The 14,438-nt window shown below is 41.3% G+C and overlaps 1 protein-coding gene across 2 annotated transcripts in view; it reads left to right on the plus strand.

The window, feature by feature from the left end:
• The window catches only part of PODXL2 (podocalyxin like 2), a 64,468-nt gene that overhangs the window by 36,721 nt on the left and 13,309 nt on the right, over window positions 1–14,438 (plus strand). For both annotated transcript variants that reach the window (XR_006102454.1, XM_042454454.1), the window contains exons 3-4: window positions 6,409–7,349; window positions 9,788–9,862. Coding sequence is in view for 1 of the 2 variants with exons in the window: in XM_042454454.1 (XP_042310388.1) it covers window positions 6,409–7,349; window positions 9,788–9,862 (1,016 nt within the window). In the remaining variant the exon portion in view is untranslated. The remainder of the gene's footprint in view (window positions 1–6,408; window positions 7,350–9,787; window positions 9,863–14,438) is intronic.

The following is a 14,438-nucleotide window of genomic DNA, read 5'->3' on the forward strand; positions in this document are numbered from 1 at the left end:
GGGACAACCTGTCTTTTCACAGTGATAGCGCCAGCAGGAGAAACAGCCCCAAACAAAGCCACGCGGTACGAGTAATTTGGAATGAAGAGCAGTAGAAAGTCATAGGTACCCTGTGTCTGGCTGGAAAATTTTTCAAACTTTTGTGTATTGTTTTGATGATATAGCTCCATCATCGCAAAGTTTTGCAACTTGGCCTAGATTTATGTAATTGTGTTTGCATTATTGGCATCTGTGTGTGTAATGTATGCTTGATATATATATATATATCACAAAACAGTATTCACAAGACCAAATCATCCTATCATCCTTTCATTATAAACAAATATATCTATCAGGGATTGTTATGATTCTGGGAGATCCTTTCATAACAAGTGGTTTGCTGTTGCATTGATTACTGATTTCCTTTTCTCTTTTTTATTGGTAATGCATGTGTTTTATAGAAGAGTTGGATTTAAATATAAACATGTTAAAGATATTATCAACTGGGTAACATACAATAGAGGTTTGGTAGTATAACTGATGGGAGGCGTAATGTTTGCTCTGGAGAAAAAACTGCCTGTTTAGAGAATGCACAGATGTGTGTGGGAGAATACTGGTATTGAATTCTATCAAGGTCAGTCTTGTGTGAAACCTAAAAGGGCCTAAAGTGAAAATATAGGAGAGCAGTGGGTAAGCTAGAAAGGGTGCAAGTATGTTTTGGCTTATGAACAAATCAAGGTAAAGCCTGCAGATTTACAGGGTGGGGTATTGCTTATTCTATGCTTATGTTTGGGGATTATATTAGTTCTGTCTACAGAAGTCACACTGTTAATTTCTCTGGTTACTGAAATAGTTTTGCTGTTGAATACAGAAGACTGGTTTAGTGAACCAAAGGGAGTGGGCAGTTCTTGACACATATGGGGAAAGTGTTCTTGTTGTTAACTGTCCTCAAATCGATTTTTATTTTTATTGTCAAAATTATCAATCTTTGTTTTTATTTTTCATTTTTCAAGATGCTGGGGGCAGCTGGTGAGTCTTGTCTGTTCTACCCCTTTCTCTCTGTTTTGTGGTTCAGGCATGTAAAGGCAGCTGCTGTTTAACTTGCCTATTGTAAGGAGGCACACATGGCTATAGCAGGATCAGCTAGAGCAAAATTGTGCTCTTTCCTCGCTCAGGCTTTATTGCGTTGTTTACTACAGACATGCTTTTGCAACCAAGGACAATGGTGGTGCTTTTTCAGCCCTCCCTCACCATCCTCCTAATGCCAGTTCTCCTTAAAAACACCTAGCTATACAGAGAACAAAGAGAGGGGCTGGGAAAGCATAAAAAGACTTTGAAAAGGAAACTTTTTTCTCAGAAGTATTAGGGTTGCTATATTCCAGTCCCTCATAACCAGGCATTTAATTTGCACATTATTCAAATTATTATAATTATGCACATTAATTTGCATTCTGATTATGCAAATTCAACACATTAATGATTGCACTTTTTCTACCATTATGTTTCAGCCACAGTATCAGTATCAAGCTATGAGCTCTTTATTCCTTCTTTTCCCCGCTAGATGTTATGAAGAGAAGGAGGCTTCCAAGCAGCACCAGAGAGTAAAGCGACCCCCTTTACTCTCTCAAGGCTTTTTGGAAGCAAAATTTCACTGTGCTGCCTAGACCCGGGCTGCTGGCACAATCACCACACAACACAAGGCCTTTCCTTTCTCACTTTCTGGGGAGGAAATGGAAGAATAAGGTGGAAATTCTACACCTGTGCAGTAGAACTGGAGCCTGCAGAGCAGGATGAGGCTCCCACCAATGCCAGTCCTCTTGCATAGTTTACTGTTTCATCGCATCTGCTGCTTTTAACCTACCCATTGGCCTATCACAAAAGAGAAATCTAGGATTTACTGCTTCAACTGACCCAGCTGGCCAGGAGATTTTTAGACCCTTCAGTTGGGGATGTTCTGGGACAAATGGCAACCTTAAGAAGTATGCCTGTACTTTGTGTATTTGTTTTAACACCTCATTCACTAGAAGAGGAAATGTGATATTGATGACTGCCAATTTCACAAAAGTGAGAATATAGCCAGCAGACAGACTGATGATGAAGCAATGCATGAAGCAGCTGAATAACAAAGTAAACTACCTTAGATATGTCTTTTAACTTGCTACGTTTTCAACGGATGTGGCTTCGTCTCCTGTTGGGGCCAGTAAAGGTGCTACCTTTATTTCAGCAAGCTATTCACTCCCCTTTCCAATGAACCTGAAACCATGACCACAGAAGAGTAGATAACCAAGTTTATCTAGAATTCATGAGCATGTTCAGGCTTACAGGGATAGAGTTACTGCACAAATCTCATCAGTGCTCTCTGACCATTACTGTTTAGATTAGGATTTTGATCTAGAGTTTAGTAAACTATTTGAACAAACACTGGCAAGGTGCTCATGGAAAAGGCAGCAGGCTTGTGTGTGTGCTAGCTTGTTCAGAGGAATAAGTTTAGATGTTGGGAATGTGGACTGAATAAATCCATGATGTGGGTGAAATAAAGGGAATTATGGTGTGTGAACACTACAAAAATGAAGATAATAGTTATTAATCATGACTAAAAGTTGGCAAAGTGCAACCTTTCAGATGATGCTGGAGTGCAACTCACAAAGTTTCTTACCACTAGTTATGCTATCAGGTAGGGCTGCTGAGTGTTACAATCCAACAGTGTCTGGAAGCCCATAATTTGCCTGTTGTGCTGGTTTATGAATAGAAAAGTGTAGGTACTCAGAAGTGGGAAACCTGTGTCCTGGCAAAAGTTAACAGACTCCCGAGAGATCAGATGATCTCAAAGTACAAGGTACACTGCACAAGTATAATGCTACAATTCCCCATTAACATCCAAGAGCACATCATGTGGAATCTTGGGATTTTTAATTTAGGGGGGAGTATTGAAAATTATCAGCCAGAGAGCTGTAGTGCCTCCACAAATTACATGGGATACAACCATGCTGTTAAAGTGTACTCCTAGTGCTATAATTGTACAGTTGCCCCTTCAATCAGTGGACTTGATGATCTGCGGAGGGGCGACCCGCCATTGAGATGAATGGGGTGCGCTCCCGCGCAGGAGCATATCCCATTCATTTTAATGAGGCTTGATTATCTGTGAGTCTCCTAACTCACAGGGGGGTCTGGAACGGATCCCCCATGAGTTAGGAGGGGTGACTATATAGTGCGAAAAGGCCCAATAGACAAGAAATACCTTTCTTAGGTGTCTATAACTGTATTTACATGGACACCACTTCTATTACACTCGTCCTTCCATATTCACTAGGGTTAGGGGCACAAGACCCCTGTAAATATGGAAAAACAACAAATAACAAAAACACCATTTTTTTACCTGAGAGGACACCTCTCTAGGAATCTCTAGGTCCTCCAGTGCAACTCTGTGGTCAACGTCCAAGAGACACTGATCATAGAAGTGCACTGGAGGAGATACAAATTCCTAGTAGAGTATTCTCTCTAGGAATCTTAGGTATTTCAGTGCAATCTTTAGTTAAAGTTGACCATAGAGTTGCACTAGAGGACCTACATATTCCTAGAGAGAACGTATTAATCAAATCCGTGAATAATCAAAGCCGCAAATATGGAGGGATGAGTGTATTTTGATATTAGTCCAGAGAGGGCATGCCATTTTTTCTTGGGAGCTTGCATTCAGTGAAATGACACACTGATACAGAATTCTTGCTTTCCCTTTCTCTTGTGTTATTGGGACACATGGTGCCAATCCAGTAACATGTGCACTGAACCAAGGTCAAGTAATCAATGACAGTGCTGCTGATCACTTGCTGGTGAAAAACTGAGCTCCTGCTGCCCCACTTGAGCAGGAATTTTGCAATATCATTTCCCCTCTCCTCCACTCATGGTCATTTCACGGGATTGGGTGAGCAATATTGGCCACCAAAAGTTAGTTCAAATGCTTTGCTCTTCTTCTGGTGAGCCTATTTCAGGAATGAGTTCCACATACAACTGCTCTTGAGAATGATACGCAGATGATGTTCTTTTGAATTTGAGGAATATCAATCTGCACAGCTGCCTTCTTCACTTCCAGTACATAACTTAAATGTGTAAAGCTGTAATATGGATAGTATGCTAGCTAGCTAGCTAGCTAGCTAGATTTTGTTTTTGTTTGTTTGTTTTTTGTATTTATACCATGCTCTTCAGAAATGCTCTCAGAGTAGCTTACAAATGGGTAAAGAGTCCCTTGCCCTCAGGCTTACCATCTAAAGACACAACACACAAGGAAAGGGGGTGGCAGTGGGAAGGGGATCAAGTCCAGCAGAAGCTACCTCTTATTCTTTCCCGAGGCCAAGGTGCTGGCAGTTGGTACAGAAGGAGGCCTTTCTTTTGCCTCTGGGTTAAGTATGGTGGAACTGTGCCTGCCTCTTATTCTCTCCCTCTGAGGCCAGGGCATTGGCAGTTGGAATGACAGAATGAGATGTTGTCTCTATAATAGGCCCATGGTGGTGAACCTATGGCACATGTGCCCTCTCTGACATACATTTCTGGGGGCACACAGAGTGGGGGAAGAGTAGGAACAGGTACGTGCCTGTTCCTCTTCTTTGCCCTGCCCTCCTGGGCCTTCAGCTGTCTCCGGGGACCCCAGAAGTCCCACTCCCCATCACTGGGTAACACCCAGTATGGAAATACCTTTGAGTTTGGGCACTCGGTCTCTAAAAGGTTCATCACCACTGCTATAGGTGGTTAAAGATGTTTCTTCTGAGCATGTGGTACCACCTGGCACTCTCCACCTCTGATGTATAAGTGAACATTGATTGTTCACCACGGATCAGATACACTGATTGAATGCAATACAATACAACACCCAGTGGCAAAATATATGCTCTATAGGTCATGAGGAGGAAGCCTATAAAATAAAGGTGGAAAAATTCCGATCTTCTGGATATTTTTGTACTGTTCCTCCATAATCCATCAAGATTGCTTATGATGGCAAGCTCCCCATCTTAAAAGCCTACTCACACTTTAAAACATTTCATTACAACTATGAACATGTAGTATCAGTATTTATTTTACAATAAATATATGAAGGGATGTCATATTGAGGAGGGAGCAAGCTTGTTTTCTGCTGCTCCAGAGACTAGGGTCCAGAACAATGGATGCAAGCTACAGGAAAAGAGATTCCACCTCAACATTAGGAAGAACTTCCTGACAGTAAAGGCTGTTTGACAGTGGAACATACTTCCACGGAGTGTGGTGGAATCTCCCTCCTTGGAAGTCTTTAAACAGAGGATGGATGACCATCTGTTGGGGATGTTTAGACTGAGATTTCCTACATGGCAGGGGGGTTGGACTGGATGGCCCTTGTGGTCTCTTCCATCTCTATTATTCTATGATTCTATGATTCCAGTCTCCTAGTGTTTTGTACTATAACTTCCAGTATTCCTGAGCAGTGGCCAAGCTGGCTGGAGCTAACGGTAGTTAGCATCTAAGGCATCTGGTGGGTTCCAGACTGAATATATTCCAGGACCCCAAGAAGGCAGGGGTGGAGAAGGCTTCCATCTTTTAAAAGTTGGTATGGTTATTAGGGTAATACAGTGTGCAAGATATCTTAAAAATTGAAACCACTGAAATTGCAGAGCTGATAAAAGAGAGCAAAGGGCTTTCCCTGAATGGTACACTAAGAAGAAAATATTACTCAGTGTTTTTTCTACTATTGATTATGTGATCTATATAGCCAGCTGAATATGAATGACAGCAACAAATCAGTTCAGTTATGATTATTGGTGTATGGTGTGTGTTATAAAATCAGTTTCCCTCTCCTGTCCTTAAATGTGTATTAGATCAAGTGGGAAAGTGTTAAGAAGTGGGGAAGGGTATGTCGTAATGTACATACCACTTGACAATATATGATTTTAAGCAGTGGTTAGTGCTGCAGGGAAAAATAGATCTTTGATGAAGAATTAAAAGAAAGCCATTCAAAGATATAGTTGTCTAGGGTCCAAAATACACTGCAGAAATAATCCTTTTTGAGATTGCTTTCACTGCCTTGGCTCAGTACTAGGGAATCCTGGATATTGTAGTTCATTGTGGCACCAGAACACTGACAGAGAAGGATAAATGTCTCACAAAACTACAGTTCCCAGAATTCCCCAGCACTGAGCTGGGGCAATTAATGCAGTCTCTAACTGAATTATTTCTGCATTGTGTTTTGGATCTAGGAAAGAATCAAGAAAGAAGATCTAATGGTCTTTTGAGACAATGTGGAAATTTAAGGTGAATAAGGATGGTAGATTAATTAGAATATGTTTTGCTAACTATACATTTGTATAACATTTCTGAGAGAAAGATGTAGAAGATCCCAGAATTAAGTCTTTCAATTTCCTTGATTTTCTGGATTATTCGTAATATCCCTTTTTTCTTTCTTTTCTTCAGACTACAGTTTTCCACTTGCCTCCCAGAAGGCATTGCCTAAAGGAAATGGGACACAGATCAAAGACCCTCAGGAAGTGCCCACTTTCCGCCAGTCACTTGATTCTATTGAGCCTGACTCTGAAGTGCCTTCCACCGGTGCCCTTGAGGAAGAGGAAGGGTTGCTTCCTATAAACCAATCAAAAGGAGTATCCCAGAGCAGCCAAATACCCAAAGTCAGTTTTTCTGAAACACCTGGGCAAGATGCATCACACTCCATGCTTTTCTCCACCACAGCCAGCACAACAGGTCTTGTGACTGAGGTGCCGGTTGACAGGCAAGAGGATGAATCTGCTCCTGAGCATGCTTCCTCAGGCCTTGACCTAGGGAGCAGCATGGGCCCCAGTGTCTTGCCTCTGTCCTCCATTTTGTCAGCTACTCCTAAAGAAGCCCAGCTTGTCTCGGACATCCCTCTTAGGATAACCTCAGAAAACCAAAGGGCCACAGTAGGAGGGGAACATATGAAGACCATAACAACAACAGCTGCAATGCCATCTAATGTAAGAGAAGTGGAGACCTCAATGAGTGGAGACAGTCCAAAGCCCACAAAAGGAACAGGAATGGGGCATGCTGATTCAGCTGCAGGGACAGTAGCTATAGAGGCCACAGAAGAGGCTGAAACAAAAAAGCAGACAGGGGGAGATCTTCTCATAACACAATCTCATGGCGATGGCACCCAGGTTTCTGAGACTGCTTCCAGGACTTCTAGCAGCCCATCAAACCCCAGCTCTTCAGTGGATTTCTGGGACTGGACTGATAAGCCAGCACCTACTCCTACTCCCAATCAAAATATGACAAAGTTGCCAGTCACAGCAACTGCTGCAGGAGAACGAAGCTTTGCACCACAAACTGGAGATGCCCGCATGGCTGTGCTGTCCACAGGGGTGCCTTGGAGTCTGACACAGGTAACAGTGATGTTCTTGTGCTTTTCTGGGTGATGTGCATTTATAGTTATATAGTAACCTCTCCTGATCTGGGTTTCCAAAACAAGAGAACACATCAAATTATGGGAGAGAGGGGGGAATTATACCACTTTCATTGTAATACTCACCTGCTGGATCAAATGTGAATTGTCTATAAATTTTTTCAATATAAATCCTGTTCTTAGCCCTAAGAGGCATGAATCAGAAACATAAGCACAAATATTGTGCTTTGGCCCTTTGGTTCAAAACCATAAATGTTCATTGTTTATGGCAGCCTAAAACTATTCTGAGGAAATAAAATCATATAAATGAATAAAATAAACAAATAATAAAATAATTTCATATTATTATTATTAGCTTTTTTATAAAGCGCTGTAAATGTACACGGCGCTGTACAAAACCGAGTAAAATCGAGAATATATAGAATATATAAAAAACCTGCCTATGGCGTACAATCTAGAAGTTAAAACAACAAATTAAAAATATAATAAGAAAACAAGTTAAAACAGCAAATATCCAATATTGAGTCAAGCATCAAAACAACCAGGTCACAATCACAGACTTCCTGGGTACCCGTGGTACCCATGATGCAAGAAATATGTTAGTGCTTAAGGTACCACAATGCTAGAAATGTGTTCTATGTATGACTAGGTTTGTTGTTTTAGAAATGTATCCCATACATTTCATGCTTTGTCTGTCTGTCTGTTTTGGCCTTTCTAAGGGCAAAAAAATGATTATACTATATCTGGTTATAGGCTTCAGTATGCATACTTGGCAACACAGTGTTTCCTGTGAGCACTATTAGGTCAGGCACTATGATAGACCACCAATAAAAGATAATCCATTGGAGAGTTGGGTACATGATTTGGGATGGTCTAAAGCTTGGATTTGGGTACCCAGACCCACTTCCCTATTTATGCATAATTATTATGCATACATGTCTTTCCCCCACCAAAGCACTGAACCAGGTTCAGTGCTATCATGACTCACATAGGATGTCATTCTGAAGCTTCAGTACATTATTTGTGTGTCTGAAAACTTTAATGTTGAACGTGTTGTTATCCATATTGAGTACATTAAGGATCTCAGCATGGGGATACTATGTTTCAGACCATCTTGTGTTTATATGAAAAGTTGAATGAGAGGCAGTGCTATGGCACCTTATAAAAGCCAGTTCTCAAGAAGTTTGGATGCATTCTTTGGAGTAGTAGACAGCACATTTGTAGAGCACATGTTGACAATATTTTTCCCAATTCTCCGTACGTGCTCTGGTGACCTCTCGGTTGGATTTCTGTAATGCGCTCTACATGGGGCAACCCTTGTACCAAACCCGGAAGCTTCAATTTGCACAGAATATGGCAGCAAGACTGGTCATTGGATGTGCCAGGACTAGCCATATAACACCTATTTTACAAGATCTACATTGGCTGCCCATTCGCTTCCGGGCGCAATACAAGGTGTTGGTTATTACCTACAAAGCCCTAAATGGCTTGGGCCCAGGGTACTTGGAGGACCGCCTCTCCCCATATAATCCGCCCCGCACTCTCAGATCAGTCGGGAAGCATCTGTTGAGGGTTCCTAAGGCGAAATATACCTCGTCTTTACAAAGGGCATTCTTCTTCTCAGCCCCGCAGACCTGGAACTCCCTTCCCGACGAGCTCTGCTCTGTCGGTTCTCTTGATCTTTTTAGGAAGAAACTAAAGACCTTCCTCTTCCGACAAGCTTTCCCCCATATGTCCTGATGTTGTGTGGTTCTCCCTTCTGATATACAATGGTTTATCCAGCTAGTTTTTGTGTGCGTGTTTTAAAGGTTGTATGTTTTATAGTTTTTAAATTGTATTGGGATGTTTTTAACATGTTGTCGGTGATACTTGTTCGTTAATGTTATAATGTATCACTTCTGTTGTACACCGCTGTGATCGAATTTGGAATTTGGAATAGCGGTATATTGTTATGAGCCTGGAATTGCTATGCTTCACAATATTTTGTGACCTAGTAAGCATTAGGAAGGGAACAAAGGCAATTCTCAGAGATCATCTCCATGGAATTTGGGGGTGACTTAAATGTTAAATTTCAACCACATACACTGTTCCTACTCATTTATACAGTTTTGGCAATTATTGGTACAGTGACAATATGCTTGACTGTCTAGTACTCAAAGCATAGGACAGAAGTGATGTTGTGGCAGCTCATAGTTAACACTGTACAGGATACATAGGTGACTGTTACTCACCAAACAACAAATCCCAAGATTATATAAAATGGAGCCATAGCAAATAAAGTTCTGTCTTATATTCTTCATGGTTTCAGAATGAGATTTGAGAAATCTGCTGCCAGTTGTGAGTACAGAGAGCAAATGTTCAGAAAAGCTGTACATCTTTCCATATAATTTCCAGCTAAATCATGTTATTATTTTTCAGGTGACCTGTAAGGACTGGAGCAATTTGGCAGGCAAAAACTACATAATCCTGAACATGTCAGACAACATTGACTGTGTGAGTAGATTGCTCCCTCCCCTTTTCAAATACAATTCTGCTTTCCTTTCATATCAAGATAATACAAGATGGTTTGTAGAATTTGATATAATCTGTCTCTATCAAGTAGCAAAAACAAACAAATGAACAAAAAGCCCTTGTACTAAAATCTCCATATGAGTTAAAAAGGGACACTGTGCATATCTATTTGAAAGTAAATTAAATTAAATTCGATGGGGCTTATTTCCAAGTAACTCTGGTATGGTTGCAGCTGTACGCATCCAAATGTTCGTGGAACAGCTTGAAATCCATTCACGAGGAACTAGAAAATACACCACTTGGGGAATGTATGAAATAGGATTTTGAAAGTTCATTGGGATTAGATGTCGATTTGCCTCAGAAACAGATGTGCAGAGCTTAACTTTTTCACATTTCTGTGAAACAATTGTATAAGGAAATCTCTGTATAGTTGAGACTTGAGATGGTGTATTCATGTCTTTAAAAAGTGATATGAAAAAGAACCTGGTGATTTGTCTTTCTAGACAAATTACAACGATTCCATACTGAGGAATATAAAATAATATCCTGATACTACTAGAAGTGATATTTGATAGCTATGACTATAAAACAGACTTCATGGTTTTATATGTTCTTTTATCTGGTTTATGAGTTTTAAACTGATGTCATGTGTTGTATTTAATCTGTTATTGTTCTGTTCCTCAATCCATAGGGAGAGGCAAACAAGAAATAACAACAACAACCACCACCACAAAAACAACAATAGCAGCCTCTGCAGCATTATATAAGTTAAGCAGGCCTGTGATGGATATGCTGCTGCTGCTGCTCACCATCTCCATCAAAGGCCTGCTTAACTTATCTCCTGGAGCTGCAGAGCTGGCCACATATGGTTTGTGACCTGCTTGGGCTTACTTGCAGCCCACTTTAGGAAGTGTTGTGAAGGAAATATTGTGGTGAACCCTCCCTCCCAAATACTGCGCCATTGTGTCTTGAATCAGCCAGTCACTTTTCTTGTACAGTGCGCCCTTGCTTTACGCGAGGGATCCGTTCTGGACTCCCCCGCGTAAAGCAAATTCGACCTATGCTTGAGCTCCATTTAAATGTTTAAATTGTTCCCTATAAGACGCACCGCCCCTTTTCCCTGCATGGCTTTCAGCGTATGCTGAAAGCTGCATAAAGCACACCCGCGTATGATGCAGGCACACCGTATACTGTCTTCCTATAAACACAGTTCACAACAGAGTAAAATAACTACCATATATACTCAACTATAAGTTGACCTCATGTTGAAATCGAGGGCAGGTTTTGGGACCAAAAATATAGATTTTGATATGACCCATGGATAATTTGAGGGTAAAACTTAGGGCCATGTAACAAAGGATCTAAAGGATGAAGCAAAATAAAACAATGAAAGAATTTTAAAAATTCCAGCAGGCATAACTGTTTGTGCTCACACTAAAGGCTGGGTGGATGAAAGAGTAGAGGGGGCGGGTCAGTGCTTCCAGGACAGATTACACTCTTGCCTTTCACCAAGGGATTGTTCCTTTTTAATAAGAGTTAAGTACAGTACTTACATTGACCTGTGGATAAGTCAACTCAGTTTTTTTGGGTCAATTTTTTTTACTAAAATTTCGAGACATACATGAGTATGCACAATACAACTGAAGAAAAATCAAAATAGTTTCATAAAAAGTAAATAAAACATCAGTAACAAAACAACTACAGTGGGCCCTCAATTTTTGCTGGTTTAGCATTCATGATTTTGGTTATTCATGAATGTTAAACCTGCCACTTACAGAAAGGGGGGAGCAAAGAAGCTGAGTGTGTGCGAGTGCTGCTCTCCCTGCTCCCTCTCATCCTGTAAGTAGCTTCCACATTGGGGGGGGGGGGGGGGTTTATTTGCAGTTTTCCCACTTTCATGGGGGTCTTGCATCCCTAACCCTCGTAAAAGTGGAGGGCCAACTGTGGTTAATAATTTCTTTACCAGCTAAAACAAATTAAAGATCCCTTGCCCTTGCTGGTTAGCAACAGCAGGAGAAAGATCTACAGAAGAGTTAATGACTGAAGAAGTGTTTTAGAGAAAGGCAGGGCCAGTTGCCAATTCCAGGTGTAGGTAGAGACCAGACAACTGAGCTTTGCTTACTATGTAGGCCAGATGAAGTTTCACTTGTTCCTTCTAATATAATGGACCGACTCCATCTCTTTCTGCTGTGCTTCAGAAGAGAGAAGCATTGTGGCAAACATTAATACACACTGTGCAGCAGTACCAGATATCTACAGCAGCCAGAAGGGGGAAAACACACATTACAGTACACTTGTTGTAGTAATTGGCACACAAAGCTTAATCAAGCAATTTCTTTTACATAATACAGAACTATTGACATAATTCATTTTAATGTATCCACACGTGTATACAGAAGACATATCCATTCTTAAGTATAGCTAGAAACTCAAACACACATTTTCCAATGAGAGTCATTCAGAGTGCCAGCCTGCTGCCATTAAATCTTCATTGTGCCCTTTTTGCTGCCCTTTATCTTGTTTACTATTTAGTGCCTGTTAACTAGAGACACTCCACTAATCCATTACTCCTCCAGCAATCCCATAAAGCTGCAGTTAATTGATTATCCAAAATCCCTTTCTTGTTAAAGGTTCACAATAACTTTAGATGAAACCAGTTCACAAGATCTTTAGATGAAACAATTATAACAAAATGTTTTTTGTTAACAGTGGGGAAGAGTCTTCTAAAAACTTACAGTGGATATGAAATCATACTGTTGCATGATTCAAAACAAAACAAAACTAACACACTACACAGAGCATCCACCCCTTATCTACACCTCTCTTCCCCGAACTTTGTCCCCATTTCTTTTTTGACATGCTACGTTTTCTGTGTTTAGTTAAATTTCAACACTAGAACTCTGTACAGATGTAGTAATCTGGTACCACAAGAAACATAGCAATGTGTGTGTACAGGATTCTGATTATCTTCATTTTTTAAAGGTTAGTTCTTGTTCTTATAGTGGTAGAGAAGGGCTTGAATACACTGACACTAGTTCTGTCTAAACTAGGTCTTCTGCAGATGCTGTGAGGATTTCGGCCTGCTAGATAAAAAATACATGTTTCACTGCCTATCCTACACACTAATGAAAAACAAAATTTCCCTGCATGGTAATCTTTACGTAGCTATGTGGCATTATCTGAAGCAAGCATGAGAGGACCCCAAGATTTGCAACATTAAAAAATGTAGAATAAAAAACTGTAAAGGAGGTGACTCAAAAGTGAATATTTTTGGTGGCCTCTATTACTTGCTGTTAGTGGAAGAATTAAATTGAAAACCAGAGAGTTGGGGAATTGGCAGTGGGCTGCAGTAAGTGACATTTGAGGTCTCTTCTGACTTTGCCATTTATGATTCTAAGCAGGGGTGTCCATAGGGGAGTGCAGGGATGCTGACTGTACTGGGTGAAGGCCTAGAGGGGGTAAACACCAAGTGGGGAACTCACTCATCATCTGTCTTAATCCCCCCCCCCCCCCCAATTGCCATCACCAGTCAAGGTGCCTCTGCCAAAAGGGGGAGGATTTTCGCATTGCAGGACATTGTCCCACTCTCTTTTCCCTCCGGGAAGAGAGGTCAAGGCAATCTGTTGGTTCACCCATCTACTTGTCCAGCTGCCTGGGCCTTTCTGCAGCAGGTTGGGTAGGCAGGCAAAGCAGAGGGAGAGAGGGTGGCAGTGCTGTCTTCTCCTGCCACTGTCACCCCACATCAGGTGACATCACCCCACTGATACCACTGGAAATTCTAAGGCTGGCTGAAATTCTGAAGTGGATTGTTCCACACTGAAACATTTCATTGCACATCCCAGTCATGGCCCTGAGTCTGCAAGGAGGGTGACCAGATGCCCTCCTTTTACCCAGACATGCCCTACATTTCAACCTTCTGTCCAGGAGAAATTTCAAAATGTCCTCCATTTTGAGCAAGACTATGAAGCATGGCTTTATCTTTATATGAGTGTTTCTTAGCTTTTAATGTTGTGATGTCCTCAATGTTTCTTAAATATCCTACATTTTGTGATGCCTCCTTGTCCTCCTTTGCAGTTATGACATCTGGTTATTCTGTCTGCAAGATCTTAGCATGGCTGTTAATAACAGGATGTCTTGTAGGTCTCATACTATAGAATCGCTATATACGCTGAAGCCCTTTTGATGACATTTAACAAGAAGTCTTCATGCAGTGGTGTGGTTACCATGTACACTTGCTCTTTCTGGTTGTGCAGTCTAGGGCCTGGCTCTTATAGCTTAATGTTTTCTGCCTTTTCCCTCTGCCAAGTTGCCTGTCTTGCTGCACTGAGCTTTCCCCAGCCAGGGTCCCTACCTAACCTTTGCCTTGTGAAACAAGGTGCTGAGGGGCCTTTGTGACTCAGGTCAGACTCCTCCTTGTCTTTCCTAATTAGGCCTGAGTGCTTCCGGTTGCCACAGCAACCAGCAGTGCTAGCACATATTAATAATCTGGATGGCCTTTAGGTTGGCACGGCAACTGAACAAGAATTGAAAGGCAGAAGTGGGAGAGGTCTTGCCAAGT

Source organism: Sceloporus undulatus, chromosome 2 (genome assembly GCF_019175285.1).
Source record: "Sceloporus undulatus isolate JIND9_A2432 ecotype Alabama chromosome 2, SceUnd_v1.1, whole genome shotgun sequence".
Taxonomy (NCBI): domain Eukaryota; kingdom Metazoa; phylum Chordata; class Lepidosauria; order Squamata; family Phrynosomatidae; genus Sceloporus; species Sceloporus undulatus.